The sequence below is a fragment of the Rhineura floridana genome, chromosome 3, assembly GCF_030035675.1.
Source record: "Rhineura floridana isolate rRhiFlo1 chromosome 3, rRhiFlo1.hap2, whole genome shotgun sequence".
NCBI lineage: Eukaryota > Metazoa > Chordata > Lepidosauria > Squamata > Rhineuridae > Rhineura > Rhineura floridana.
This window is the reverse complement of record NC_084482.1, coordinates 56251868-56278177: the sequence shown is the minus strand read 5'-3', so window position 1 is coordinate 56278177 and position 26310 is coordinate 56251868. Positions and strand designations below refer to the sequence as shown.

General features: G+C 40.9%; 1 protein-coding gene across 1 annotated transcript in view; it reads left to right on the top strand.

The window, feature by feature from the left end:
- The window catches only part of FASN (fatty acid synthase), a 74492-nt gene that overhangs the window by 45799 nt on the left and 2383 nt on the right, over positions 1 to 26310 (top strand). Inside the window, exons 20-42 of the mRNA XM_061615966.1 lie at positions 295 to 474; positions 730 to 933; positions 3692 to 4002; positions 4113 to 4502; positions 5910 to 6074; positions 6286 to 6404; positions 6702 to 6856; positions 7403 to 7606; positions 8503 to 8653; positions 10403 to 10581; positions 10978 to 11097; positions 11251 to 11373; positions 12544 to 12767; positions 13923 to 14124; positions 14477 to 14628; positions 15603 to 15694; positions 15817 to 15968; positions 16160 to 16402; positions 20556 to 20744; positions 21453 to 21674; positions 23062 to 23282; positions 24129 to 24227; positions 24345 to 24596. Of these exons, the coding sequence (XP_061471950.1) occupies positions 295 to 474; positions 730 to 933; positions 3692 to 4002; positions 4113 to 4502; positions 5910 to 6074; positions 6286 to 6404; positions 6702 to 6856; positions 7403 to 7606; positions 8503 to 8653; positions 10403 to 10581; positions 10978 to 11097; positions 11251 to 11373; positions 12544 to 12767; positions 13923 to 14124; positions 14477 to 14628; positions 15603 to 15694; positions 15817 to 15968; positions 16160 to 16402; positions 20556 to 20744; positions 21453 to 21674; positions 23062 to 23282; positions 24129 to 24227; positions 24345 to 24596 (4349 nt within the window). The remainder of the gene's footprint in view (positions 1 to 294; positions 475 to 729; positions 934 to 3691; positions 4003 to 4112; positions 4503 to 5909; positions 6075 to 6285; positions 6405 to 6701; positions 6857 to 7402; positions 7607 to 8502; positions 8654 to 10402; positions 10582 to 10977; positions 11098 to 11250; positions 11374 to 12543; positions 12768 to 13922; positions 14125 to 14476; positions 14629 to 15602; positions 15695 to 15816; positions 15969 to 16159; positions 16403 to 20555; positions 20745 to 21452; positions 21675 to 23061; positions 23283 to 24128; positions 24228 to 24344; positions 24597 to 26310) is intronic.

The window sequence follows — 26310 nt, the reverse complement described above, 5'->3', positions numbered from 1 at the left end:
AGTGGCTAGTAGCCGTTGGTAGCCTTATCCGTCCTTCCATTTTGGAAGCTTGCTAATTAAAGTGACTGGTTATGAAATGAAAGTGATCTATAATTCAGGTAAAGGGATACAGAAGTTCACAATTAGAGAAGATTTTGAGAAATTGGGAGCTCAGTCTAGGAGTTGTTTTCCCCAGCTAGCAACACACAGGAACTTTGGGGCATAGCCAGTACAGAGTTGTGAGCACTGTCTTACTCAATGCTGGAATTGCCATGCCAGTAGTTGTGTGCTAATTAGATTGCTTTTCATCCCCAGGGAATGCTGGGAAAGTGTTGTGGAATGGGAACTGGGTGACGTTCCTTGACACCCTGCTGCATTTGATCATCTTGGGGGAAATGGGAAGAAGTCTACGCTTGCCAACCAGAATCCGCTCTGTGTGCATTGATCCAAAGTTACACCAAGAGCGTGCACACAAACACACCAATGAGATTGAAGGTAGTGGACACTTTTTTTCCTTTTCTTTTTTCAGGGACAGTCCCAGCTCCTTCATGGACAACAATACTCTAAAGTAGCTGTGTCGGCTAAAAGTAATAAGATGGATTTGTGGGAGCCATAAAGCTGTTAGCAGCTGGATTTTCTCTATAGCCTCAGACTGAATTCCAAGAGATCCTTCTCCATCTGATTGCATTAAGCACTACAATCTCTGTGACCTTTTCAGTGCTTTCTGCTAACTCCTTCCTTGCCTTGCAGTTTTTGATGCTGTTGTGGACCGTTGCCTTGATACCATCACAGCAGGAGCTGTCCAGATCTCCGGTCTTCATGCTAGTGTGGCTCCTCGACGACAGCAGGAACAGACCCCTCCCACACTTGAGAAATTTTGCTTTGTCCCATATGCTGAGAGTCACTGCTTGTCCTCCAATGCCCAGCTTCACTCCAGCTTTGAGCACTGCAAAGGTAAAAAGATTTTATATTGGTACACTTTCTGGCATGATGCATCCAGAATGAAGTAGACATCAGGGCTATGAAGTAAGAATGTCATCTCATGTTCTGTTTAATTTAAGCCAGGGTGGGGAAACTTTAACTGTCTGGATGTTGTCAGACTCCAGCTTCCATCAGCCCCAGCCAGTGTGGCCAATCGGCAGGGATGATGATGGTGATGGGAGTTGGAGTCTAGCAACATATGGAGGGCCAAAGATTCTCCATCCCTACTCTAAGCAATGATCAGAGACCTTTAAGTAGCCAAGAGCTATGCCAGTGCAGCTTTATGTTTTCGAATCAGTGTTATTACCAGATGAGATACAAACTGATTGGTGTAGGGATTGGTGTTGTTGGCCTGGAGATGCATTGTAAAGCCTCAACTTAATTGTGAGAGCAATTGCTGCTACATGAAATCAGTTGTGTCATTTCCCAAACCGAAGCACGTATGTGGGATCAACAGCCCCAGAAATAAACTACTGCCTTGTTCTCAGAAGTGGTTCAAGACATATAACTGTGCCAGGAAAACAAGATGCTCATTTCAGCCCCTCTGTTTCTGATGTACTTTGGGATACTAGATAAGAATTTTATCTCAGTGCTTCCAAGTTCACAACAAACACTGCTTGGATGTAACTTAGGATGGACTAAGAGAAAACTTACTCCATAGGATGGGGGGGTGTGAGGGAGAGAGGAAGGGAGAGATATTGCTGGTTAAATTGCCAATCATTGAATGATATAAAACCTTTTTGGGTTTGTGTCTCTTTTCTGTCAAAGGCAAATCTTCTCCTTGGAAGTAACTGTAATTCAAAGGAAGGTATTCTGGCAAGGATGACCTAATTTTTCAAGAGTTCCCCTCAACATCTTTTTTTGTCATTTCACCACTAATTTAAAATGGCCTCCCCTTACTTTTATTTATTTTTTATTATTTAATTTATATCCCGCCCTTCCTCCCAGCAGGAGCCCAGGGCGGCAAACAAAAGCAGTAAAAACACTTTAAAACGTCATAAAAACAGACCTTAAAATACATTAAAACAAAACAACTTTAAAAACATTCTTTAAAAAAGCTTTAAAATATCTTAAATAAAAAGGGTTAAAAACATATTGTTTAGGAAAAAAATGTTTTTAAAAAAACATATTAAAAGCAATTCCAACACAGATGCAGACTGGGATAGGTCTTAACGTAAAAGGCTTGTTGAAAGAGGAAAGTCTTCAATAGGCACCAAAAAGATAGCAGAGATGGCGCCTGCCTAATATTTAAGGGGAGGGAATTCCACAGGGTAGGTGCCACCACACTAAAGGTCCGTTTCCAGTTTCTTTTCAATTTCTTTTTGGTTTAACAAAAAAACCCTGTCACCTGCACATATAACCCCACAATATTTCATGCCACCTCCTTACAAAAATAATTAAAGAACTCTTTATAATAAGCAATTATATGAAAACCATAACTTATAATTCAGAGCTAGTTTAAATGTATAGATAGCTGGAGTGCTGCACACACATGTACAACCACTGGTGAGTTAATTTTATTTATTTACAGTGTTTATATACCACCCAATAATGAAGCTCCCCTAAGTAAACTTCAACCCAAACACTGAGATAAGACACAAAAATGAAATTTAAAACAAAATAAAATCAGCAGTAGCATAAACCAGAGTAAAACAAGCAACAGCAAATAAAATGAGTACAAAGAATCCCTAAAATTAGTCCAATTAGTAAAAGTGTTCAGGGTTTTCTTCTGAAGCTGAAAAGACTGCAGTTTAGGTGCTGTCTACAATAGAGATGCCATCTCTGAAGGAGCCCTCTGTAGTGCCACACATTCACCATATCTCATTTGGCAGAGGCACCTGGAGAAGGGCCTCAGAAAACAATCTTAAGGCCCAGGTAGGCATTTAAGAACATAAGAAGTGCCCTGCTGGATCAGGCCAATGGCCCATCTAGTCCAACATTCTGTTCTCACAGTGGCCAACCAGATGCCCATGGGAAGCCCACAAGCAGGACCTGAGTGCAAGAGCACTCTCCCCTCATACGGTTTCCAGCAACTGGTGTTCGGAAGCATACTGCCTCCAACTATGACTACTAGCCATCATGGCTAGTAGTCACTGATACCCTTATCCTCCATGTATTTGTCTAATCCTTTTCTAAAGCTATCTAGGTTGGTGGTTATCACTGTGGGAGCAAATTCCATAATTTAACTATGTGCTGTATGAAGAAATACTTTCTTTTGTCTGTCCTGAATCCTTCAACATTTAGCTTCATTGGATATCCACAATTTCTAGTGTTATGAGAGGGAGAAAAATATTTCTCTGTCTACTTTCTCCATGCCATGCATCATATTATACACTTTTATCATGCCTTCTCTTACCCACATTTTCTCTAAACTAAAACGCTTCAAATGCTGCAGCCTTTCCCCATAGGGGAGTTGCTCTATCCCTTGATCATTTTGGTTGCCCTTTTCTGAACCTATTCCAACTCTATAATATATATTTTTGAGTTGAGATGACCAGAACTGTACATAGTATCCCCAATGCAGTTGCACCATTATCATAATGGCATTATGATATTGGCAGTTTTATTTGCAGTTCTTTTCCTAATCGTCTCTAGCATGGAATTTGCCTTTTTCATATCTACTGTACATTGGGTCATGGTATAGTAGTGAAGTGCATTCTATGAAAAATATTTGCAGAGTCAGAGAACCACCAGTCACAAAAATACTGTATTTTCATTTCCTTCCCTACAGAGTTGATCCAGAATTTACAGAGGAAGATCGCAAAGCATGGAGTCAAGTTAGCTATTCCAGGGCTAAAGAGTGTAAAGACCTCTGCGCAGACAGAAACTGGACAGAAGGGTCTCCTACACATACTTGCTGAAATCTGTTGCCTGGAGCTAAATGGAAACCTCCACTCAGAACTAGAACAGGTTGTGACTCGAGAGAAGCTGCACCTTCAAGAAGATCCCCTTCTCAATGGCTTGCTGGATTTTGCTGAGCTGAAGACTTGTGTGGATTTGGCACTAGAGAACATCACTAGCCGAAAAATGAAGATAGTAGAGGTTAGTAGTGGTGGAACTCTGCAGAGCGGCAAAACTTTTCTCTGTGTGTGTTTTCCCCATGTGCTAATGACATCTACTACTTCTCATTAACCATTAGTCTTTATTTGCAGGCTCTGGCAGGAGATGGACACTTATTCTCGCGGGTTACAAGCATCTTAAACACTCAGCCCATGCTGCAACTAGACTACATTGCCACTGACCGAAAACCAGAAATCTTGGCATCAAATGAGGGCCATTTGCAGGAAATTGGTGTATCCACTGAGCAGTGGGACCCTGTGAGCCCTCCTCCTGGAAGTTTGATGAATGCTGATTTGCTGGTGTGTAACTGCTCACTGAACACTTTCAAGAATCCAGCTGAAGTTCTTTCCAACATGGCAGCCACAGTGAAGGATGGTGGTTTTGTCTTATTGCACACTCTTCTGAAGGGAGAAACTCTTGGAGAAATAGTCCGTTTCCTCACATCTCCTGAGCATCAGGAGAAATCTGGTCTCTTGACTCAGGTAATCCGTAAACCTTTCTGTTTCTCTTCAGTTAGCTCTTGACCAAAATAAGGTGTTTGGAGTTTGTTTTATTTTGTTTTAGAAGAATAACTATTCCTTTAAAAACAAAATCACGTTACCATCAGTTTAGGCAGATTTGGACTCTGTTGTTCAGATTATTGGTTCTTATTCTTAGTGGTTAAAAAACACCTATTGCAATGCACAAACTTGACTAGTATCAAGGAGGAATGTGGTGTTTTCTTTTTGGGGGGGGTATTTTAGCAGAAAAAAAATAATCAGTGGATTCTAGTCCTGGGGGGAAAAAAAATTATTGTGTACAAATTATTGTCTAGCAAGCGACAATCATAATGTACTTACAGTAACTAAGGCTGCAATCCAAGCCCCAAATCAACTGTACTGGGGGAGGGCAGAGGTCTCTCTCTTTCTCTCTCTGCCCAACCCAAAATATTTCCACACACCTTTGTCTGCACAGTGATGTCAGTATCACTCCTCTGGCATGGAGCTCTCTGTTCTGCCTCCTAAAGGTGCATACAGGTAGAAGTAACTGCTTTTGAGATTTCTACATGCAGTAGCCTGAAGAAAGTCCAAAAATGGGGGATTCTGGGAGAGGATAGGAGGAAGGGCTGAGCCGTCCAAGGATCCACTGATTCCCAGATCAGCCCCACTTGCCATCCCCAGATTGGCATAGCACAGAGGATGGTTTTGCCTCTCTTCTTCCTTCTGCCCTGGCCAGTGTGAGTGGCAGGGCTACAGTGGCTATGCTGGTCTGTCACACCCCACTGTTGCCCAGCCAGGGTAGGATCACTCTGTATCAGTCACATCACTAGCTACCTTACTGACTCACAGGAGCAAAAATCTCTTCGTTTTCCATTAATACACATGACTAGGATGTGGTAGACACTCACTAGACCTCTTGAATACATGAAAAATAACAACAAAAAGGAGAGGTAATCTCAGAAGCTGACATGCAGACAAGCTGCTGAGCCTAATAATAATAACAAATAACAAAATTCCCATAAGGTTAAGAATGAATAGAAGTGACCCAGACTTGGACCCAATGAGGAAAGGAATAGGGCTTACTCCTGAAAAGACATTCCAAGGATTGCACTGTTAGGACTGTAAAGGTAATACTCCTTCCAAATAAAAATACTTAAATATATATTAATGTTCAATATATGATTAATATTAATTGCTTATATTTCCTTCCACGCAACCCAACAGAAGCAGTAATTTTGCGTTAGATGTAAAAAGAAGGTCAAAACATAAAAATCAGTCATTAAAAGCAACTCTTGGCACTAGAATGATTTCCAAAATCTTGTTTTGCGGAGCCAATAACTGAGTCAATTGTTTGGTTAAGAATTGCATGATTGTTCCTATTTTTAATCCTAAATTTCCTTGTCTTGACAGGTAGAATGGGAGGACTTTTTTAGCAAGACTAATCTGAATTTGGTAGCTGTGAAAAGATCCTCCTTTGGTGCAGCTATCTTCTTATGCCGTCGGCCAGTTCCTACCAAGAAGCCTATTTTCCTGTCAGTAGATGAGGCTCATTACGAATGGGTGGAACCTCTGAAGGTAATAATTTTCAGTACAGGAAATATTTGCTTTTCATTCTTGTTCCCTGGTGTTTCATCTAGCGTTAGACTTCTCAGTGAAGAATCTTAGGCTTTTAAAAGTGCACTCTCTCATTCTATGTGAAATTAAAGAGCTGCTGTTTCCATACTGCGCGTTCTGGAACATTCTCTTCTGTGTTAACTAATCAGATTGGTTGGGATTTCTTTTACAGGAAATGCTATCAGAACCTTCTGAACATCCAGTATGGCTAACTGCTACCAGCTGTGATACTTCAGGAATTGTTGGCATGGTGAATTGTCTGCGCCAAGAACCTGGGGGCCACAGGATCAGGTACCAAACTTCAGCATCCAGCAGAGGAGGCTGGTGGCTCTGATGTCAGTGGGACAGTGAATCTGCTCCAGGTTTTAGTCTGAAATAACAAGGAGCTGTTCAAGCTGAAAGCACCTTGGACAGCTCCTTGAAAGTTCAGACTAAAACCTGGAGTGGATTCACCGCCCCACTTACATTAGAGCCACCATCCTTCACTGGCATCCAGTGACAGCAGCCATTTCCTGTCATTACCTATGAACATCTGATACAAATGTAAGTGTACTAAAAATAGATTAAGTGTTGTATTTTACTCCCTAGATGCCTTTTTGTTTCCAACCTGAATGCTGCTTCTCCTAAACCCACCACCAGCCCTTCTGCCAAGGAGATGCAAACAATTCTGAAGAATGACCTGGTGATGAATGTTTATCGTGATGGAAAGTGGGGCTCTTTCAGACATCTCCCACTAAAACAAGGTGATTCTTAAATTCAAGGATAGACAGCTTATAGCAGCATTTCTTTCCAGAAGGCTATGGGTAGCCAACATGGTGCCAGAACTATAACTCCCATCAGCCCCAGCCAGTGGTCAAGCAGGATGGGAGTTGTAGTCCAACAGCCTCTGGTCTGGAGGGCACCATGTTTGCTACTCCTGCCATAAATACTAGGAAAAAAAGAAGTTTTAAGAAACACTACCTAGCCCAGTCTCTCTTGATAATTATTAAACTGTCTTCTTGTGCTTCTGGGATATTGTCATCCTGATTCTGTGAAATAAGAAATGCCCTTTTGAATAATTAGTAGAAGTTCAGCAAATAGTGTCAGAGTTTTTTTGTGTTTTACAAAGAGTTGGGATTGTAGGCACAAAGTCTTGGGGATGGCAGAATGAAAAAAAAATTGGCAGGCCCTACTACTCTTCTCACGTTTGATGTTCCTAATTTCCAAAGAATCTATTGTTCAATAGAATGTTTTAATATGTTAGTAACAATAGGAGAATGCTGACTGCTCTATCTCCTGTTCTGCCATAGCTCAACCTCAAGAGCTGACAGACTACGCATTTGTGAATGTATTGACGCGTGGGGATCTTTCCTCTCTTCGCTGGATTGCTTCCCCACTTCGCCATTTCTACACAACCAATGCCAATGTCCAGCTCTGTAAAGTCTATTATGCATCTCTCAATTTCCGTGACATTATGTTGGCTACAGGAAAACTCTCCCCAGATGCCATTCCAGGTGAGTTGGCGATTTTTTTCTTTAAACAAAGACTTCACAATATTTTGACACTGTGACATGACTAACATACTGTCCGCAAGCCACTTTTTTGTGTTATGCAAGTGCATTATCTAAAAAATAAGAGGCACCTTCTCCAAAATCAGGCACGAACACATGGGGAGAGCTCTTAGCAGCAGAGCACATGGTTTGCATGTGGAAGGTCCCAAGTTCAGCCCCCAGCATCTCCAGTTAAAGAATCTCAGGGAGCAGTGGTTGGGAAAAGCCTCTGCCTGAAGGAAGACTTCAAAGAGCCATTGTCAGTCATAGCTAATACTGGGCTAATGATTTGACTTGATTTAAGACAGCTTCATATGACAAACATCTCCTGAGACTGATTTCATATGTACATAACTTTTGTTGTCTAAAGAGTAATTACTTCATATGTATAAGATAAATATTCTATCTATTTGTAAGGATTAAGAGTCATGAATGGGATTAACATGAGAGAGTTCCTCCTCCAGTCCATGCACCCTAGGCCAAATCTCCTCACTTAAATCGTGTTTTGTCATTCAGAACACTGGATTAACTCTCTTGCTTCCCATAATATAATACTGATTTAATGCAATACCTAAGGAAGCTGCTTGAGCAATGGATACAATGTTGTCAGAGATTACTGAGAAATGTTGATATTAGGGTGATCAGTTAAGTTCTTATCCTTGCTGTATGTGACTTCCTGTCTTGCTCTGGGAGTGAATCAAGAAACTGAAAAGTCACTGTTAGTGATTTGGAGAGGGAAAGGCAACAATATCAGAAACATCTACTGCTACATTCCAAACTTTTAGAAATTAGAAGTGATCTTCCCCAATGTATTACACTATGTTGGAGCAGTGTTACAGGGCCATTCAATTCTTTTTCAGGAAACTGGACATTGCAGCAATGCATGTTGGGAATGGAATTCTCAGGATGTGACCCTACTGGAAAAAGAGTGATGGGATTGCTACCAGCTAAAGGACTGGCTACAGTGGTAGATTCCGACAAGAGATTCCTATGGGAAGTACCGCAAAACTGGTAGGCCAATTTACATATACTCTATCTGATTTGAAAACAAATCGGGATTTAATGTAAAGAAGGCATTGGTAACAACAAAAGAATATTGGATTTTTTTGAGTAGTGCAACTGTACCGCAAAACTGGTAGGCCAATTTACATATACTCTATCTGATTTGAAAACAAATCGGGATTTAATGTAAAGAAGGCATTGGTAACAACAAAAGAATATTGGATTTTTTTGAGTAGTGCAACTGAAATTCATCAGCCAATTCCCTAGGATCTAGTAGTGCGTTTCCCCTCCCTATAGGGTAGGGATTTATTTATTGTCCTTCCTTGATTGGGATAAACTCTGTACGTAGAAAGTGCTCTACCGGGACAGTCTTTGCTTTCATCTGTTGTAGGCATGTTACTGAACTATAACTTTGAGAAAATGTTGATATTTTCCAATTATTCTCCAATATTTTCCAATTATAGTTCCAATTATGTCTGTGAGTTGATTAGAATGGAACAGCAAGTTCCTCCCTTTTGTTGGCCAATTGAGGAATGAGACTCTGAACAATGCTGAGCTAGGCTTATGTTGTTGCCTAGACAAAGTTCTTTCAGTGAAGGGCTGTAGGATCTGCTACTCTCAGTTATTAGATACATTGCCCCAGAAATGCTGGCTGCTGTGCATCTAGTCTATAGGAAATGGAAATGGACTGCCTTCAAGTTGATTCCAACTTATGGCGACTATATGAATAGGGTTTTCATGGTAAGCGGTATTCAGATGTGGTTTTACCATTGCCTTCCTCTGAGGCTGAGAGGCAGTGACTGGCCCAAGGTCACCCAGGGAGCTTCATGGCTGTGTGGGGATTCGAACCCTGGTCTCCCAGGTTGTAGTCCAACACTCTAACCACTACGCCACACTGGCTGTCACATCTAGTCTATAACCAACCCTAGAAATGTACTTGGCAAAGGAAACAGATTGCATATTTTTTCCTAACATTGCTTACTCAGCCTTTTTCTTTTCAAGCAATGCCCTTTTCTGCATTTGTTAACCAGCAAATCTACATAAAGCATCTTGTAACCCTTGCCCCATTGCAGAAGATGTAGTTTTGCATTCTAACCTTCCTTACAACACAAGCCTACAGGTATCCAAAACAGAACATAGTATGATAGAAGTAGAATACAGCAAAATAGAGAACCATAGGATTCATGATCAATAGATTCAAAGTGTAGGCATGATATATTAATTGTGTTAGTGTATACTACACTTAGGGAATGTATCAAGATCTGCTAATAAACCTGTATTTATTTATTACTTTAAGAATGTTTAGAAATATGGACTGGAACTAAAAAGATTCAAATTTGTCTTATGTAATTTTTAAAATTATTATTTTTAAAATAAGTGCTTTTTCCAGTACAATTTGTAGGTAGTCTGTGATAGGACTGGGGAAGCTTCCACATGTTTTTAGACTCTGACTCCCCAAAGCCCCAGCCAACATAGCCAGCAGTCAGGGATAACTGAAGCTGTAGTCCAGCAACATCTGAAGGACCACAGCTTCCCCACACCTGACATGCAATTGTAAACTGCATTCACACACTGTGAGGTGGAGCAGAATGAACAGCTGGTTGAAAATAGATACACGTGAAAGATGTGAAATGTACAATACGCAGATTCAGTCTTGTCACCGTTCTCTTTCCTCTGTAAAAAAAAGTTGCAAGAGATGATAACTGGCTCAGAAAAGAAATGTTGATAGCTGAGAAAGGCTCCTTTCACTTTCTTCAGGACTCTAGAAGAAGCAGCCTCTGTACCTGTGGTATATGCTACTGCTTACTATTCCTTGGTGGTTCGAGGTGGCATGAAGAGGGGCGAGACTGTGCTCATTCATTCCGGCTCAGGTGGTGTAGGCCAAGCAGCCATTGCTATTGCCCTTAGCATGGGCTGTCGTGTCTTTACTACTGTAGGTAAGTAGTGGCATCCTTTTTCTAGTCACCCTGGACCACAGACTTCCATTCTAAAAACTCTTTATTAATCTTGTTTTATGCCATTACAGATAATTCTAACACTCAAAATGCAAGATGGAAACAGGGCACTTGTGTTCAGAGACAGTTTTTTGTTTTGAAGCAACGCCTAAAAATTATATGTATCTTGAGAATGTTTGATTCCACAGAAATAAACATGGAGTAGACTTTTCCCAGTTATTTCATTATTTGGGGGGGAGGGGAAATGAATTCCTGGATTCCTCCAGAAACTACTAGACAATCAGTTCTATTCCTCCTTAATGTAGGCCTCTGAGGGAGAAAGTTGTCTGCAAGGCACTGGGATTTTACAAAAAGATAATACTTCTTTTCTTATTCTAGGCTCTAAGGAGAAACGTGAATACCTTCAAAAAAGATTCCCCCAACTTGATGTAAACAGCTTTGCCAGCTCTAGAAATACCTCCTTTGAGCAACATGTGCTGAAAATAACCAGTGGTAGAGGTAAGTGTAATGACTGGAGGTCAGCAGGAATAGAGCTTAAGAAGATTTAAATAGAAGTTGGATGTGTGTACATAAATGCAGATTACTTGCTAGAAAGACAGGGCAGCATGAATCGTATATAGTGCTGAATTATTATGTTGCTCCTACTTGTAGGTGTCGACCTGGTGTTAAACTCTTTGTCAGAAGAGAAGCTCCAGGCCAGTCTGCGTTGCCTTGCTCGACACGGGCGCTTCTTGGAAATAGGCAAATATGACCTGTCCAACAACACACCACTTGGTAAGATTTCAGTCAGATCTTTTCTTTTTTTAGTTTTGAGTACTGAAATACATAGCCATTTAGAACATTACTATGAATAAGTACCACAAATTTATGTTTCATGTTTAGTTTCATGCTTCCTTGCATACAGATTTGTCTTCACAAAACATTCAAGAAATCACACCATGTGATGAATAACAAAATGGGGGTGAGAAGGCAGAGTTGAAAGCTAAATCTGTGTGGTTAATACATGGTGGAACAGTATATATTATATAGGCCAGGGTGCCCTTCAGATGTTGCTGGACTCCAACTCCCATCAGCCCCAGCCAGCATGGTCAGTGATTAGCGATGGTGGGAGCTGTAATCCAACAACATCTGGAGGGACACAGGTTCCCCTATTTGTGTCAGAGGTTTGTTCCTTGTCCTCATAGTCCAGATCCTTATCTGGATTCATGTGCAGTTTCTGACAGACAACACCTTCCCTGCCCTCTCTGAGACTGAGAGCTATTGACTGAGAGCCCTTAATATTTAATGTGGCCTCATAAACGCCTAGATTAGACTCAGACCAGTACCTGGTTCTCTATATTTTCTATCTGATTCCCTATTACTGAGAGCAATCCTGCACCTATTTGCAGCACACCAAATGTTCAGACTACAACAGTTGTGTTACCTCATCACCTCTGTTTCACACTGGATTGGTCTCCTAACATAGATTGGTGTAATTTTATTTACATTGAAAGGACTGTTCAAACAAACTGTCAGTTGGAAAGTAAAGAGCAAAATAATCTCTTTCATTTCCCAGGGAACATTTATGTCTGAACAGTACTCCTGAAGAAAACAAAAGTACACTAGTCTTAAGTGGCCATCAAACCACTCTTTGAATCTGCTTTCTTCCTAAACATCTTGTTCCCAGCATCATAATAAAGTGATGCTTGTAGCTAATACCTTTTGCAGGAGATTTGTGTTGCTGGAGTTTCTGTGGAACTGGTCTCTCTTAAGCCTTGCTCATGTAGTCCAGTAGCTATTACTCCTTAAAAATAACAGCTTCATTTAAAATGCTTCTGTTTTGATTGCGCCACTGTTTCATTCTTACTATGATATATACGTGAATTGCTTTTCAAGTGCAAAAGAGTTTGCTGCAGTAGAGACCATAACAGAGTGTAATGGCTATAATTTTGTTGCTTCCTGTAGGCATGGCCCTTTTCCTGAAGAATGTGGCTTTTCATGGGATCCTATTAGATGCTATTTTTGAGGAGGGAAACAGAGCGTGGGAAATAGTGTCAAAATTGCTAACGAAGGGCATAAGAGAGGGGGTGGTAAAACCTCTGCGGACCACTGTCTTCAATAGAGAAGAGGTAGAAGCTGCCTTCAGATACATGGCACAAGGAAAACACATTGGAAAAGTTGTGATCAAGGTATGCTGTTTAGAGTTGTATTTGTGATCAAGCTATGTGAGCAAACTGCGTTGGAACAACTATGAGTAGTGACAGTAATGCCTCCCTTTGTGTGTGTGTGTGTGAGAGAGAGAGAGAGAGAGAGAGAGAGAGAGAGAGAGAGAGAGAGAGAGAGAGAGAGATTGGGAGGTGAGCTTAATGTATGGGTTTTTAAACAACTAATATTTTTTTAATTTGTTACTTTTATACCACACCATTCTATATAAAAAAGCCCAAGACGTCTAACAATTAAAAGAAAATCCACAGTACAAAAATAACCAACCCACATAATATTAGCAATAATACAATAACTGCAGAGAAATCAGGTAAGAGCAGATAAAAAGTTTTTAAACGATAGTTTAAAGATGTAATTAAGTTTAAAATGCAGATGAAAACACAGCAGCAGAGAACAAATTGGTTCAGCAGGGCAGATGGCAGTTTAAATGAAGATGCTTTTTCCTGCCCGTCAAAGGCCATCAATTAGGGGGCTAGACAAACCTTTCCACCAGCAGAGTTCCAAAGTGTGGATTAAGTTTAATCTGCTTTAGCTGGAAATGAGTCTATCAGTGCCTTCACTGTCAGTATCTGGAAATCAGTATCGGACCCAACACAGGCTGTGTGTGAGCAGTTCAAATCACAACACTTTGAAGAAGGGTTAGTATTATCACTAAAACTTAACATATACAACAATGTATGGGGACAGGACAGAAATCTGAGGATGGCCCTGTATTTTTGCTATATGGGGGCAGAGCCATTCAGCTTTTATCTGCCTGGCTCAAAGATGATTGCGTGTCTAGCTAAACCATTTACCACCTGCTTCCACTTTATTTTTTTTGCTCCTTGCATAAAACGGCAGGAATCTGTGAAACTGCACCGCTTCAATATAGCCAGAAAGTACAATTGTGTGTTTCTTCTTTGATGTTTAAAAAAAGGTATTTAAGAAAGGATTCTTTTGTAGGGCCACAGGCAAGCAAATCGCAAAACATGTTTGCCTGGAAGAGAACCATGTTCACACATCACAATGCATGGAATATTCTTTTCTGGCACAGCATAAATAATGCTATAAAAACAAAGGGCATGCTTCAGTTTTACTCTATGTTACTGTGTTTGATGGATTGTCTGTGCTATCATTTGCAGGTCCAGGAAGAAGAAGAGAAATATCCCGCAAAAGAAGCTAAGCAAACCCATCTCTCTGCCATATCCCGGACTTCTTGCCCGCCAAATAAGTCCTATATTATCACAGGAGGCCTTGGGGGATTTGGGCTGGAATTGGCTCAATGGCTGGTTGAAAGAGGAGCAAAAAGGCTTGTGCTAACATCTCGTTCTGGCATCCGAACTGGTAAGATGAGAAGAAAAAGCAATAACAATTGAGTCTATGAGTAGTAGTTAAGAAACTGTGCCAGTTCATGACGTTACAGAACTGTGGGCTCAGGCTATATTTTTTTTAAGTGTGAAAATTAAATGGGGGTGGGGGTGAGAGATCCTGAGGTGGAATTGTAAAGCATCTGCTAAATGAAATTCACAAGATGTATGTATATAGTGCAAAGCCAATATTCATCCAATTATTGAGAAAGAGGGGAAAGATACTGACCAGGAAGTGAGGCAGTGCAAGACTTCTGCTAAGAATGATTGTAATGAAAAGTCTATTCAGTGCCCAGAGAATCTCATTTCTAGATTCTCATGATTTGCAGGTTATCAAGCTAAACGTGTCCAAGAATGGAAACAGCTGGGAATCCAAGTTCTAGTGTCAACCAGTGATGTTGGGACTCCTGAGGGGGCACAACGCTTAATACAAGAAGCTTCTCAGCTTGGGCCAGTTGGGGGCATCTTCAATTTGGCTATGGTGAGTGATAGGTGCTTAGGATCAACATGGCTGTGATTGTTTCTTCTCTGCTTTTTGAGTTGGGACACTTTAACAGGCGACAGTTTTGATTAGCTTTCTTCTGCAGTTTATTCGGGAAACAGAAGTCTAGAATAGCCTTCCCCAACTAGATATTGTTGGACTCCCCAACTCCCATTAGCCCCAGCCAGCATGGCCAATGGTCAGAGAGTTATAGTCCAGAACATCTGGAGGGCACCACGTTGTGTAAGGCTGGTCTAGAAAACAGGAAACCATCATCCTATTATGCATATCCCCAGTGATCTCTGGGCAGCAGCATTGTAAAAAAGAAAAGATACATTTGTGGTGTTGGGGTTATGTAAGGCAAGGAGAAACAACAGCCATCAAGTGAAGTCTCATGTATTTATTTATTTATGGCACTAATATACCACTCAATCATTAGCATTTCTTAGTTTTACCCTAAATCTTGTAGTCAACAGAAAATAATGGAGGAAACTCTGGGGATGTGGGGATCGGGGGGAGAAGACCCATGTTTCATGAGATATTCTATTAGTTATGCTATAAATGTATTAAAAAGCAATACTTTAGGACAACTTGTCAGACCTTCATCATGAAGAAGTACTCATTTATATTTCAAAGATATCTTGGCTAGATTTTTTAGGCCAAAACTAGGCTTGACTTTTTTTTTTTAATGTAAAGAGCAAGGGGGGATGATAGTTATCAGGTTCACAGCAGTCATGAGTATTACTTTAACCCTTTCCTGCCCTGCTGCAGAACTGCTAATCAAACAGTCCCTTCTCTCCTCAGTGGTTACTGCTTGTATTTTTAGACACATGATTTAAATGTAAAGACATATTTAACTTCACAGTTTGACTGAGAATCTATTTCCATGTTTGTTTTGCAAAGAAAGCAAGATTTCTATCTTGACCTGACTAAGCAGGAAAAATACGAAAAATAGTCATTCCTGTTTTCTACAGGTCTTGAAAGATGCTATGCTGGAAAATCAGTCCTCAGAACTTTTCCTTGAAGTCAACAAACCCAAATATTCAGGGACACTTAATCTGGACTTGTAAGTAGCATGTGAACAATGAATATGAGCCACTGTTCTCCTTCATGGTACTGAAGATGAGAAAGGGAGGAATCTTCTTGAAAATGAGAAACAATTCATCTTCCCCTGTTATTTTTTTCTAGAGTAACCCGTCAAAAGTGCCCAGAACTGGACCATTTTGTAGTTTTCTCTTCAGTGAGCTGTGGAAGAGGAAATGCTGGGCAGAGTAACTATGGTTTTGCCAACTCCACCATGGAGCGCATCTGTGAACAGCGACGGCATGATGGGCTTCCAGGTAACAGCTGCAGTTCCTCCAATTGTGAGGAATCTCTTTTCTTTAAGTAAAACTTAAAAAGAAATTCTCATAGAACTGAGCATATGCTGCCTGACACCTGTGTGCCACCAAATCTGTTTCTTTCAGCTTACGCCTTTTCCTCCTCCCATAGCCTCCATAACAACCACCATGCATTCTCTCTTCTTTCCCAGGCCTGGCTGTACAGTGGGGTGCTATTGGTGACGTGGGTGTTGTCTTGGAGACAATGGGCAGTAACGACACTGTGGTTGGGGGAACTCTACCCCAGAGGCTCAGCTCATGCTTGGAAGTTCTGGATCACTTCCTCAACCAACCTCATCCTGTCATGTCCAGTTTTGTCCTGGCAGAAAAAATGTTGAGAAAAAGTGATGGGGATAGCCAGAGGAACCTCGTGGATGCTGTTGCTCACATTCTTGGTAAATATTCTGGATAATTAGTCACATCTTCACTGAGAATCTGCAACATTTGGTATAAAACAGCTATCCTGATGTGAAATAAATTAATAGCCTGAGGTGTTTGTGATGAATCTATCCAGGAAAACAGCTACCGTGTGTAGCAAAAAGAATTTTGATAACAGTTGATTATACTACATGGCCAGTTTTTCTAATGGTGGCCTTACATATGTAGATGTGCATGAATCGCGCATCTTCCCACATCAGAGTTGCTGGTATACTTGCCAGGGTGCCATCCATCTCAAAAAGAAAAAACTTTTTAATTTGTATATATATTCACTTGATTAACTTATGCAAATTTTAAATTGCTGTCTTTATGGCTCCTATGTTTTGTCTGTAGTCATGTTACTTTATGATTATGCTGTGCTATCTGCACTGCTTCATCTGTCCTGGCTTGATTATGCATCCTATACTTTATCCTACTAGTAGACAAAGAGGCCTGTTGTTCACTGCAGGTGACTTCACAAAACTAGGGAGCACTTGCAAAGCTGTATCAAGTGCATGGGTTACTATGGGAGAAGATGGTACATTGCAGGAGAAATCTGGGTGCAAACCAGAAAGCAGGATTTGATGTGGGAAGATATAAGGCTGGAGGTGTGCATAGGAGTGTCTTGAGGAGTTTTAAAGGTGTGAATCTGTCACTTCCCTCTTCTTTAAGACATGGGAAATGAGGGAGAACATAATAGAACAAAACTGGGACAAGGGACTAACTCAGAAGAGCACAAACTAGATATTACGTCAAGTGGACAAGAGGCTTAGAGCTTCTGAAATGGGGACCAGAATCTGGAAATGCTTAGCAGGAACTTAGATGTGAAAAAAAGGAATAATTTCTTCTGTGCCCATTGTTAAGGCTGTCAGTGCAATTCTTTATGTAGTCAAAATGGCACCACAAGAGGGAGGTGTCAGCAGGCTTGGGAAAACCTGCAGGGTTTGCAGAAGTACAAAAAAATGGTGGGGGACCCCTAAGGGGCAGAACCCCCAAAAGAGCCCAATGAGGAATGAGTGAGTGGCCAGTAGTTACTGATGGTCTCCTGCGATGGAAATATGGAAAACAGGACAGGGGAATGGAATGGAGTGTCTAGAATCCTGAACAGCAGCACTCTACCCTGCAACATTTTATTGCAGATCTCATACTTCTAAGAGTGATCATAGCAACTGTGCAAGACTTTGAATTTACCAAGTTACATATAATATGATGTCTTCATCTTCTCTGTACTGATTTCATTCACTCCCTGGCCCTCACATATTCTACATCTACATTTGTTATAATATCCTGTGTATTCACAAACTATTCCTGTCGCAACAAGCACTACTAGCACAAAACAATGGGTTACTATGGGGAAGCATTCACAATCATTCTCTATCTTCCTGCACCTTCTCTTCATGCAGTTCCCCCTTCCACCAAGCCTTAATCCAGCCTTTCCCAACCAGTGTGCCTCCAGATGTTGTTGGACCACAACTCCCATCTTCCTGACCATTGGCAAAGCTGGCTGAGGCTGATGGGAGTTGTGGTCCAACAACATCTGGAGGCACACTGGTTGGGAAAGGCTGCTTAATCTTTTCTTTGAAATCGAGGCCTTTTTTTTTTAATTTTCTCTTCTCCTATCCAAAGTCTTAATTCTTGGAGCCTTTTGCTTCTATTTTAGTTCCAGCTGTCTGTTCAGGATTCTGCACCCTTTCCCACTACCCTCTTAAAACACTGGTTGCATTTGCACATAATGCTAAACCAAATTCAGACAAATTGGTTAATCTAACTATGGCTTAATGAAAGAGGCCAGCTTCAAAATGTCACGTATGAAACTGGTTTGTTTTCAACAAACAGTAGTTGAGATTAACTACAGTTTGGTGTTTGGATGTAGTACTACCTGTAGTTAATCTAAAATGGAAGCATAACTTCCAGTCTTCTCCTTGTAGTTGTACTGAGAGAGGGGTGGTTTAAACTATGGCTTTACCATGGTTTACCATGTGCAATTAATATTTGGCTCGCAAAAGTGATCATTGGCCTGGGGCTGATGAGAGTTGTAGTTTAAAAAAGTAACTTTTCCAAGCTCTGGATTCACGTGGTGGTGATGAAATGCCTTGTGCTACCATTTTACTACAGTAAATTTGTTATTACTAGTTAATATACATTTGCCATTTATGAAGGAGTCGGAGTCGGTACATTTCTACTGACTCCGACTCCACCCATAATTACTCACGACTCCGACTCCACAGCCCTGTCTCATATAGAACAGATTAATTTATTAATGTGAATTATTTTTATTATATACACGGATTATTTTTGAATATAGGTTTTAATGTACATGGGTGGGGTTTTTTTCCAAACAAAAAAATGCTGGTTGAATGCTTGATTGACAAAGTAACTATCCATTTCATGATCTCATCACCATTTGATGATGGTGCTTTATTCACTTTCTCACTGTCAGCCCCATCATTATCCTTCTCGCCTGACATACCGGCAATCTGGGGTTTTATTTGAGCTCTCCCTTTCTCTTGCTTTACACAGATCATTTTCAATTTCTGATTTTCAGATAACACAACAAAGGACTCATTATACTCTACGTTGAATTACCATAATTTTCTTTTTCGTATCAGCAAGCAGTCATTTACTCCCTTTAGTGAATGTCAAATATACTCCTTATAATTTTCTTTCTTCTGGTGTTTCTAGATATAGGCTGCTTAAATATCTTGTATGTGCTGGTAGTTTTACTCACAGTCGACCATTGAAATGAATGGAAATGACTAACTTAGGTCCATTATTTTCAGTGGGTCTCCTCTGAATAGTTGGAGACAACCCTTTGCCACCAGTTCTAAAATGCAAGCTTGCTGCTTCTTTGCTGCCAATCCAGCATCTCTCTCTCTCTGGTGACATACTGTTCTCTGGTTCCTTTCCATACAGTCTCATGCTTAACAGGCATTTATTAATTTCGCTCCCCTGATATTCACCAGCCCTGGAACCAGGGTGGGGCAAATGGATGCACTGCCCCTCCCCCCACAGCTGTACTTCTCTCTCTCTCTCTCTCTCTCTCTCTCTCTCTCACACACACACACACACACACACACACAGAGAGGATTTTTGGGAGAAATTATCCTTTTAATTTGTGACATGACAGACAATGACAGTCTCCATTTAAAGAATGATATCCTGTTTTAAGAATAAAAGCAATTTAAGAATAGGATCCTCTAAAAAATTCATTGAGTAAGGCAGGTTGAATGCACAACCGAAGTCTCATCTGGAAGAGCCCCCTAAAGTATGCGCACTCAAGCATTTCCCTAACTGAGGGGGCAATTTTTCATTACCACACACACCCTATCACAAGTGATCCAGGAAAAGGCAGCCTTAACATGACTCTTGAAGAGTTAAATATGAGAACTTTGTATAATGGGCTAGGGTTAGACTCCACCCCTTGGACTTTCCTTTGCTCTGCTTTTCAGTTTTAGTTTCAGTTGTGATCTCTATGCAGACAGCAATAAAGAAGCATGTTTGTTTGCCTGCAGTAAGAAGTAAGAGTTTGTTTATTTTACAGCTAGTATGATAAGTAGAGCAGGACTGAATGTTTATTGCTTAAGAGTGAGAGAAAGAGAACTTAAAGTGATCTGAAAAAATATCTACCCTAAGTTACCCTTTACTCTTTTAAAGCATGCACTATACTCACAATTACAGTAGATATTTTTTCTTCTTTTTCTTCTTTTTCTTCTTTTTCTTGAGTACTTGATAGCATACAATGAAAACAGCCATAGAGGAACAGAAACACTGCTATGCACACTACAGTTAGCTGGCAGGCTGAACACCTAGGCTGTAACTCAGTCCTAATTTCTGATTTTCCCAGTGGGTGCAGCTCAGCATGAGACCTTTTCAGAGTTTCTGGGCAGAAAAATCAACCCATCAACCAGTTTTTAAAAATCCTATTGCTTTCCATAATTAGTTTCCAATCACTTAGTCCTTTATATAGCAACCTGTTAAAACGTTTTCCCTTGAAAGGAAAATTTAAATCTCTTAAATAAATAAAAATAACAATGCCATGTTAGTAAAATAAATGAGATCTGTAAATAAACAGTTGGCAGTTTGAAGGAACAGACTAAAGGGCTTTGAAATGCTTGCATTTTTTTCTCATAGGTGTTCGTGATGTAAACAGCCTGAATGCTGACACATCCCTAGGTGATCTGGGTTTGGATTCTTTGATGGGGGTAGAAGTACGCCAGACCCTGGAGAGGGACTATGATATTGTCATGTCAATGAGAGATGTTAGATTGCTTACTATTAACAAACTACGGGAATTTTCTTCCAAACCGGGGACTACAGACAGTAAGTATGCCGAATAGGGTCAAAATCTGTCCTCTGTTGGGTTTGTGACACAGAGGAAGGGGTGGTGTAGCTAAGAGCAGTTTACCTATCAGGAGAAAGATTGTCTGGTCAGTGAAGCAAATCTATATAATTTCTGCCCAGTCTTCCATAGCAAATTGGGAGCTGGAATGCCCAAACATCCTAGCCCTTGGTATAGATAAGAATCAGAAACATTTGATAGCTTTGAGTTAACTCTTATATTGGGTTGTGAACAGGACTTCCTGGAACCTCCTTTCTCAGACTTGAGACTCAGGGCCAAACTTAGCAAGACATGGGAGAGCAATGATTCATAGCTCCCATGGGTTTTGGGTTTTTTTTTTGTAATCTTCATGGGTTTGCTACATGGATTGGGCTCATAGCAATTGGCAATGTCTGCAAAACCTCTTATGGCTAAGCCCTGCCCTTACGTGCCCGCACCTGACATCATATATGACGCCAAGTGTAGGACAGGTAGGCATGGCTTGGCTGAAATGGCCTTGCAGACTAAATGGGGAGGACTGATGGTCAAATTTGACCCATGGGCTGGAGGTTTCCCACCCCCACATTATGGTATGGCCAAGTGAGACTAGTCCCAAACCAACCTATAATCCTCTTTTAGATCATTCTACTAGACTGAATGTGGCATTAACTGACTCTTTCGAATGTGTTTGTGTTTTGTTCTGTTTTTAGCATTATCCCATGAGACAAAAGGCAATCAGGCTGAGCAACCCGTACTGGACTTGAATAACCTGTTAGTTAATCCAAATGGACCGACTATCTTGCAACTGAATGAGGTGAAAAGCACTGAGTCTCCTCTCTTCCTTGTTCACCCCATTGAGGGATCTGTCACAGTTTTCAACACACTTGCCTCTAAACTCCGTATACCAAGCTATGGACTTCAGTGCACAAAAGGTAGCTCTGTCATGCTTATCATTTTTTTCTAATCCAGAGTACATAATTTTCAATATAACTAGAATCAATTCACATCTTTCACAAACATTCCAAGTTGCTAAATATGAACATATTTTGTTCATGTATATGTGCATGGGAAAGTCTCCAAACCTAGAGATGGGTATATGATGATAATTCACTGCTGAAATATAAAGATTCCTTTGGGAGAAAACACTAAGTTGTTACTTTAATTCAAGACAAACAAACGAAACACCCAGTCAAAATATTATTTTTAAAGCAATTCAGATGTTTTGGACTACAGTTCCCATCCAGCAGAGCAAATAGTTAAGGATTATGGGATTTGTAGTCCAAAACATCTGGAGGGCAATAGGTTGGCAAAGTCTGCTTTAAAGCATAGATACAAGGGTTCCAGAAAGAGAGCAGGCAGAAATTAGCCAAAATGGTTGATTATGAGTCTCTCTTTCTCTCCTGTGGAGCTATTTTAATACTTCTTTTCTGCTTTCAGTAGCTACCCACATTATAGTTACAAGCAACATACATAATGCTAAGGGAAGGGTTTCCACTTCTCTTTTAAAATTAACTGGAAGCCTTCCTGTGGCTGTTACTATAGAGATTTATCTTTCCTGTATCGGCATTTCTGAAAACCTGTAAGTGCTAGAAGGCTTCTTTTGTACAAAAGAAACTACCACCAATTGTTACTCAAGCAATATTTTCTCACTAACTGAACTTTGCCACTTGATATTGAATAAAGCAGGAGAGGCTATCCTTCGTCCCTCCAGATGTTGCAGGACTCCGATTTCCATCGTCCCTGACTATGGGCCATTTTGACCTGGGCTGATAGGGACTGGAGTCCAACAACATCTGGAGGGAACAGATTCCCCATTCCTGGATTAAAGAGCAGACATTTCTCAACAAAGCACAGCTTCTTACAGCTAGAAATCTGCATAGCAACTAGCATGTAGTAAATAACAGAAATGAGATTTCTAGCATTGTATCTGGTAGATTTGTTTCAAAGTCCTGAGGTTAACTCTCTCACTTGAAAACATGCATGCACATATATGTATGAATATATATAATAAAATTCTTGATTTAATAGAAAAATGTTACAAAAAATCAGCATCTGTTGCCAAGGTTTGAAAATAAACCATCTGGACTGAATTTACATGCAGTTCCTTGTGCCTCCTTAATGCCTAGTCCTGTTGGAATTCTGTTAATGCAACATCCAATTTCACCCACCATCTCTGTTGTTCATGACAAAAAAATCCAAATTCTAAAAATACAATAGATTTGAAATGAGAGACCATTTTGCAACTTTAGTGCAGGATTCTAAACATACTGATCAAGATCTGCCACAGCCTGACTTCCGAATTTTGCTCCCTCTCATTAGCTGCTCCTCTGGACAGTATACAGAGCCTGGCATCCTATTACATTGACTGCATTAAAAAAATGCAGCCAGAAGGGCCTTATCGGATTTCTGGATACTCCTTTGGGGCCTGCGTGGCCTTTGAAATGTGTTGTCAGCTCCAGGCTCAACAGAATCCCATTCATTTACCCAATAGCCTCTTCCTGCTTGATGGTTCTCACTCCTATGTAGCAGCACACACTCAGGTAAGAGATTCTAGATCAATATACGTAGAAGATCAATTTGAAACAAGGTACACTTGCATGTAGGAATAACCACCTTATAGACTGACAATTGCACACATGCGCAATTTTGTTGCATGTGCACATAATGGTCCATCTGTGATTGCATTCTATTTCCTCTTCAATCAATTTCTGCGATGCAAACTGGAGACCAAACCTAACAAGGTTTTTCTGTGTCACTTTGTTGTCTCTGGAAGACAACCTAGAAATTTCTCAATTATTCACCTGAGGATTAACAGTAATTTTTCTTTTCTGTTTTTTTTAATCTCCTGGATGTTTAGGGTACAGTCCAAACCCCAGCTACTGCCTGATGGGGCTTAACAGAGTGTTGGGACCACTGTTGGAAGATGGGAGGCAGGCAAATTTTGGTTCCAGCCTGGAGCTGGTGCAGTGATCAGATCTGAATCAGGCCCAATGCCATAACATGACAGCAGTGGGACCAGCTTGGGATCCAATGGATTCTGGGCCAGCCCAGCCCGTCTCTGCCTCCAGAGTGCCCCGTTTTTCAGGACTTTCTTCTGGCTGCCAGTGGCAGGGATGCCACCGGATGTTCGGCAGGTGGAAGGGGAATCTCTGCATTAGTGGAGTGACACTGATGTCATTCTGCAGGCAGAGGCTGGTGGAGGCCAGCAGAGCTGGAAGGAGGGATACCTCCACCCAATCTAACCTGCTCCTCGCCTGCCAGCCTGGTACAAAAGATGTCGGGATTGTGCCCTTAACCCGCTGATCTCCAGCATATTGCACAAATTCTGTTCTGTGTCTTAAGATTATTCTAACATAAATTTTCTTGTGGTCCATCCTTTCCACCAGAGCTACAGAGCCAAGCTAACTCCAGGAAATGAGGCTGAAGCAGAGACAGAAGCATTGTGTGCCTTTGTTCAGCAGTTCACCAGCATGGAATACAATAAGGTAATGGTCTTCCACACTGTTTATAGCTGCAACAAAATGCATTTTGCTCACAAGAGTTTCCCTCTGAAAATTGTGTTGCATTTTGTAGTAAAGATTTCCTGTTTGTGCTGCTTGCAGTTGCTGGAGATTCTTCTACCCCTGCCAGATCTGGAAGCTCGTGTAAGTGCATCTGTGGACCTGATAACTCAAAATCACAAAGATATCAACCATGAAGCACTCACCTTTGCTGCTGCTTCCTTTTACAACAAACTAAAGGCAGGAGACAAGTATGTGCCGGAGTGCAAGTATCATGGCAATGTGATGCTACTGAAAGCAAAGACCCACAACGAGTATGGAGAAGGTCTTGGAGGAGACTACAAGCTTTCAGAGGTTAGTAGTGTTGAGTCCAGAGGCCTAGGACTCTTATAAATAAGAACCTGGACCAAGGCTATGGTTGTTAAATGTAGAAGTACCTACAAATGCAGAGGAATTTCAGAGTATGTTCCTTGCTCCCAGTTACAGACTGCTGTTCTTCCTTCCGGAATTGTCAGTAAGACCTGGGGTGGACAAGCCCATGCCTGGCCCAGAGCATTCTGGAATCCTGGTCTGAATCAAGGAATGACTCTGCCATAGCTATTGCATCTCTCCTTTTCCCCTATATATAAAATCACAAATATAACTGAAAACTCAGAACACTTAAAAACACTTCCACAAATATACAAGAAAACTTAACTATTGTAACAGAACTATGCAATAAAAGGAATAGAATAAAACTGGATAATTGGCATATAGATCACATGTACGGTTTTCTTTATGTAACATAATCTTGCAAATAGCTTGGAGCATGATGGCTGGTCCTTCTTGAGTAAAGTTGGTCATTTGTCTCTGGAATGCATGGAGTTGCTGGATTCACTACAGCAGTAGTGGTGGTTTGGAAGTCGCTATCACTTTGTACAAAGCCATCATCATTGTCTGATCTTTGAATCTGAGTGGTGTTGTGAAGTGGTTTAATGTGAGATACATTTCTTGTGACTTTATGATCACCCCTCTGTGCTGTGATCATTGTGATTTGATATGGCACAGGATAGAAGGGCAATGAGAGTTTGTTGTGAGACTGGAGTTCTTAACAAGGACCACATCCCCCACTTTGAATGGCACTACTATGGCTCACCTGCATTTGTCGGTATACTTTTGCATTGTAAGCTTTGCCTTATCGCGTTGGCGCAGGGGTGCATCCTTGAATGGGACATCAATTTGAGGCAATTTTGTTCGTACCTGTCTGCCAAACATTATGGTAGCTGGTGCCATGCCAGTAGAACAATGGGGGGTGGTTCAGTAGGTGCACAGAAATCGAAACAATTCTTGTTTTATATTATATATCTGCAACCTCCCCATTTGCTTGTGGCCAATGAGGTGTGATTTTTCTATGCTTGAATCCAAGATAGAAAACTGTGCAAACTGCAGACCTTGGAAAGGTGGTCCATTGCCATAAGATGAAAAAATCTTGTCTAACTTGGGGATAACAGCATTTGCTGAAGTAGTGGTTACCATTTCTATCTCTGGATAATGGCTATAATCATCAATAACTACCAAAAGATGCCCTCCATTAGGAAGGTCACGGAAATCAATTCTTACTTCTGTGAAGGTGGGATGCAAACCGGCAGAATTGTGGAGAATTAGAATAATATCCCACACTTTTGACTGAAACTCTTTTTGGGGGAGGGGGATACCTACTGAAAACAGTTGCTGCCACACCTCTTTATGCAGGTATAAGAGGCAAGTCTTGGTGTGTGTTGACTCACTAGGCCCAAAATCCTTTTGTAAGCAACTCTCAGGGAGATTCTGTTATCAGCTAAGATTAAATAATGTGGATTCCCTTTTCCAGAAGTATCTCATATGTAAACCTCACAGGGTGAAAAAAAAACATGTACCTTGGTGCTTGGGGAAAAAATTATCTCACAGCTCTTGTTATTTTCTGTGCCTGTTTTCTTTTCATTCCCACTAGTAATGTTCATTACCACTGTTGTTGCCAGTGTTGAGTCCAGAGGCCTAGGACTCTTAGAAATAAAAACCTGGACTAAGACTATTGTTGTTAAATGTAGAG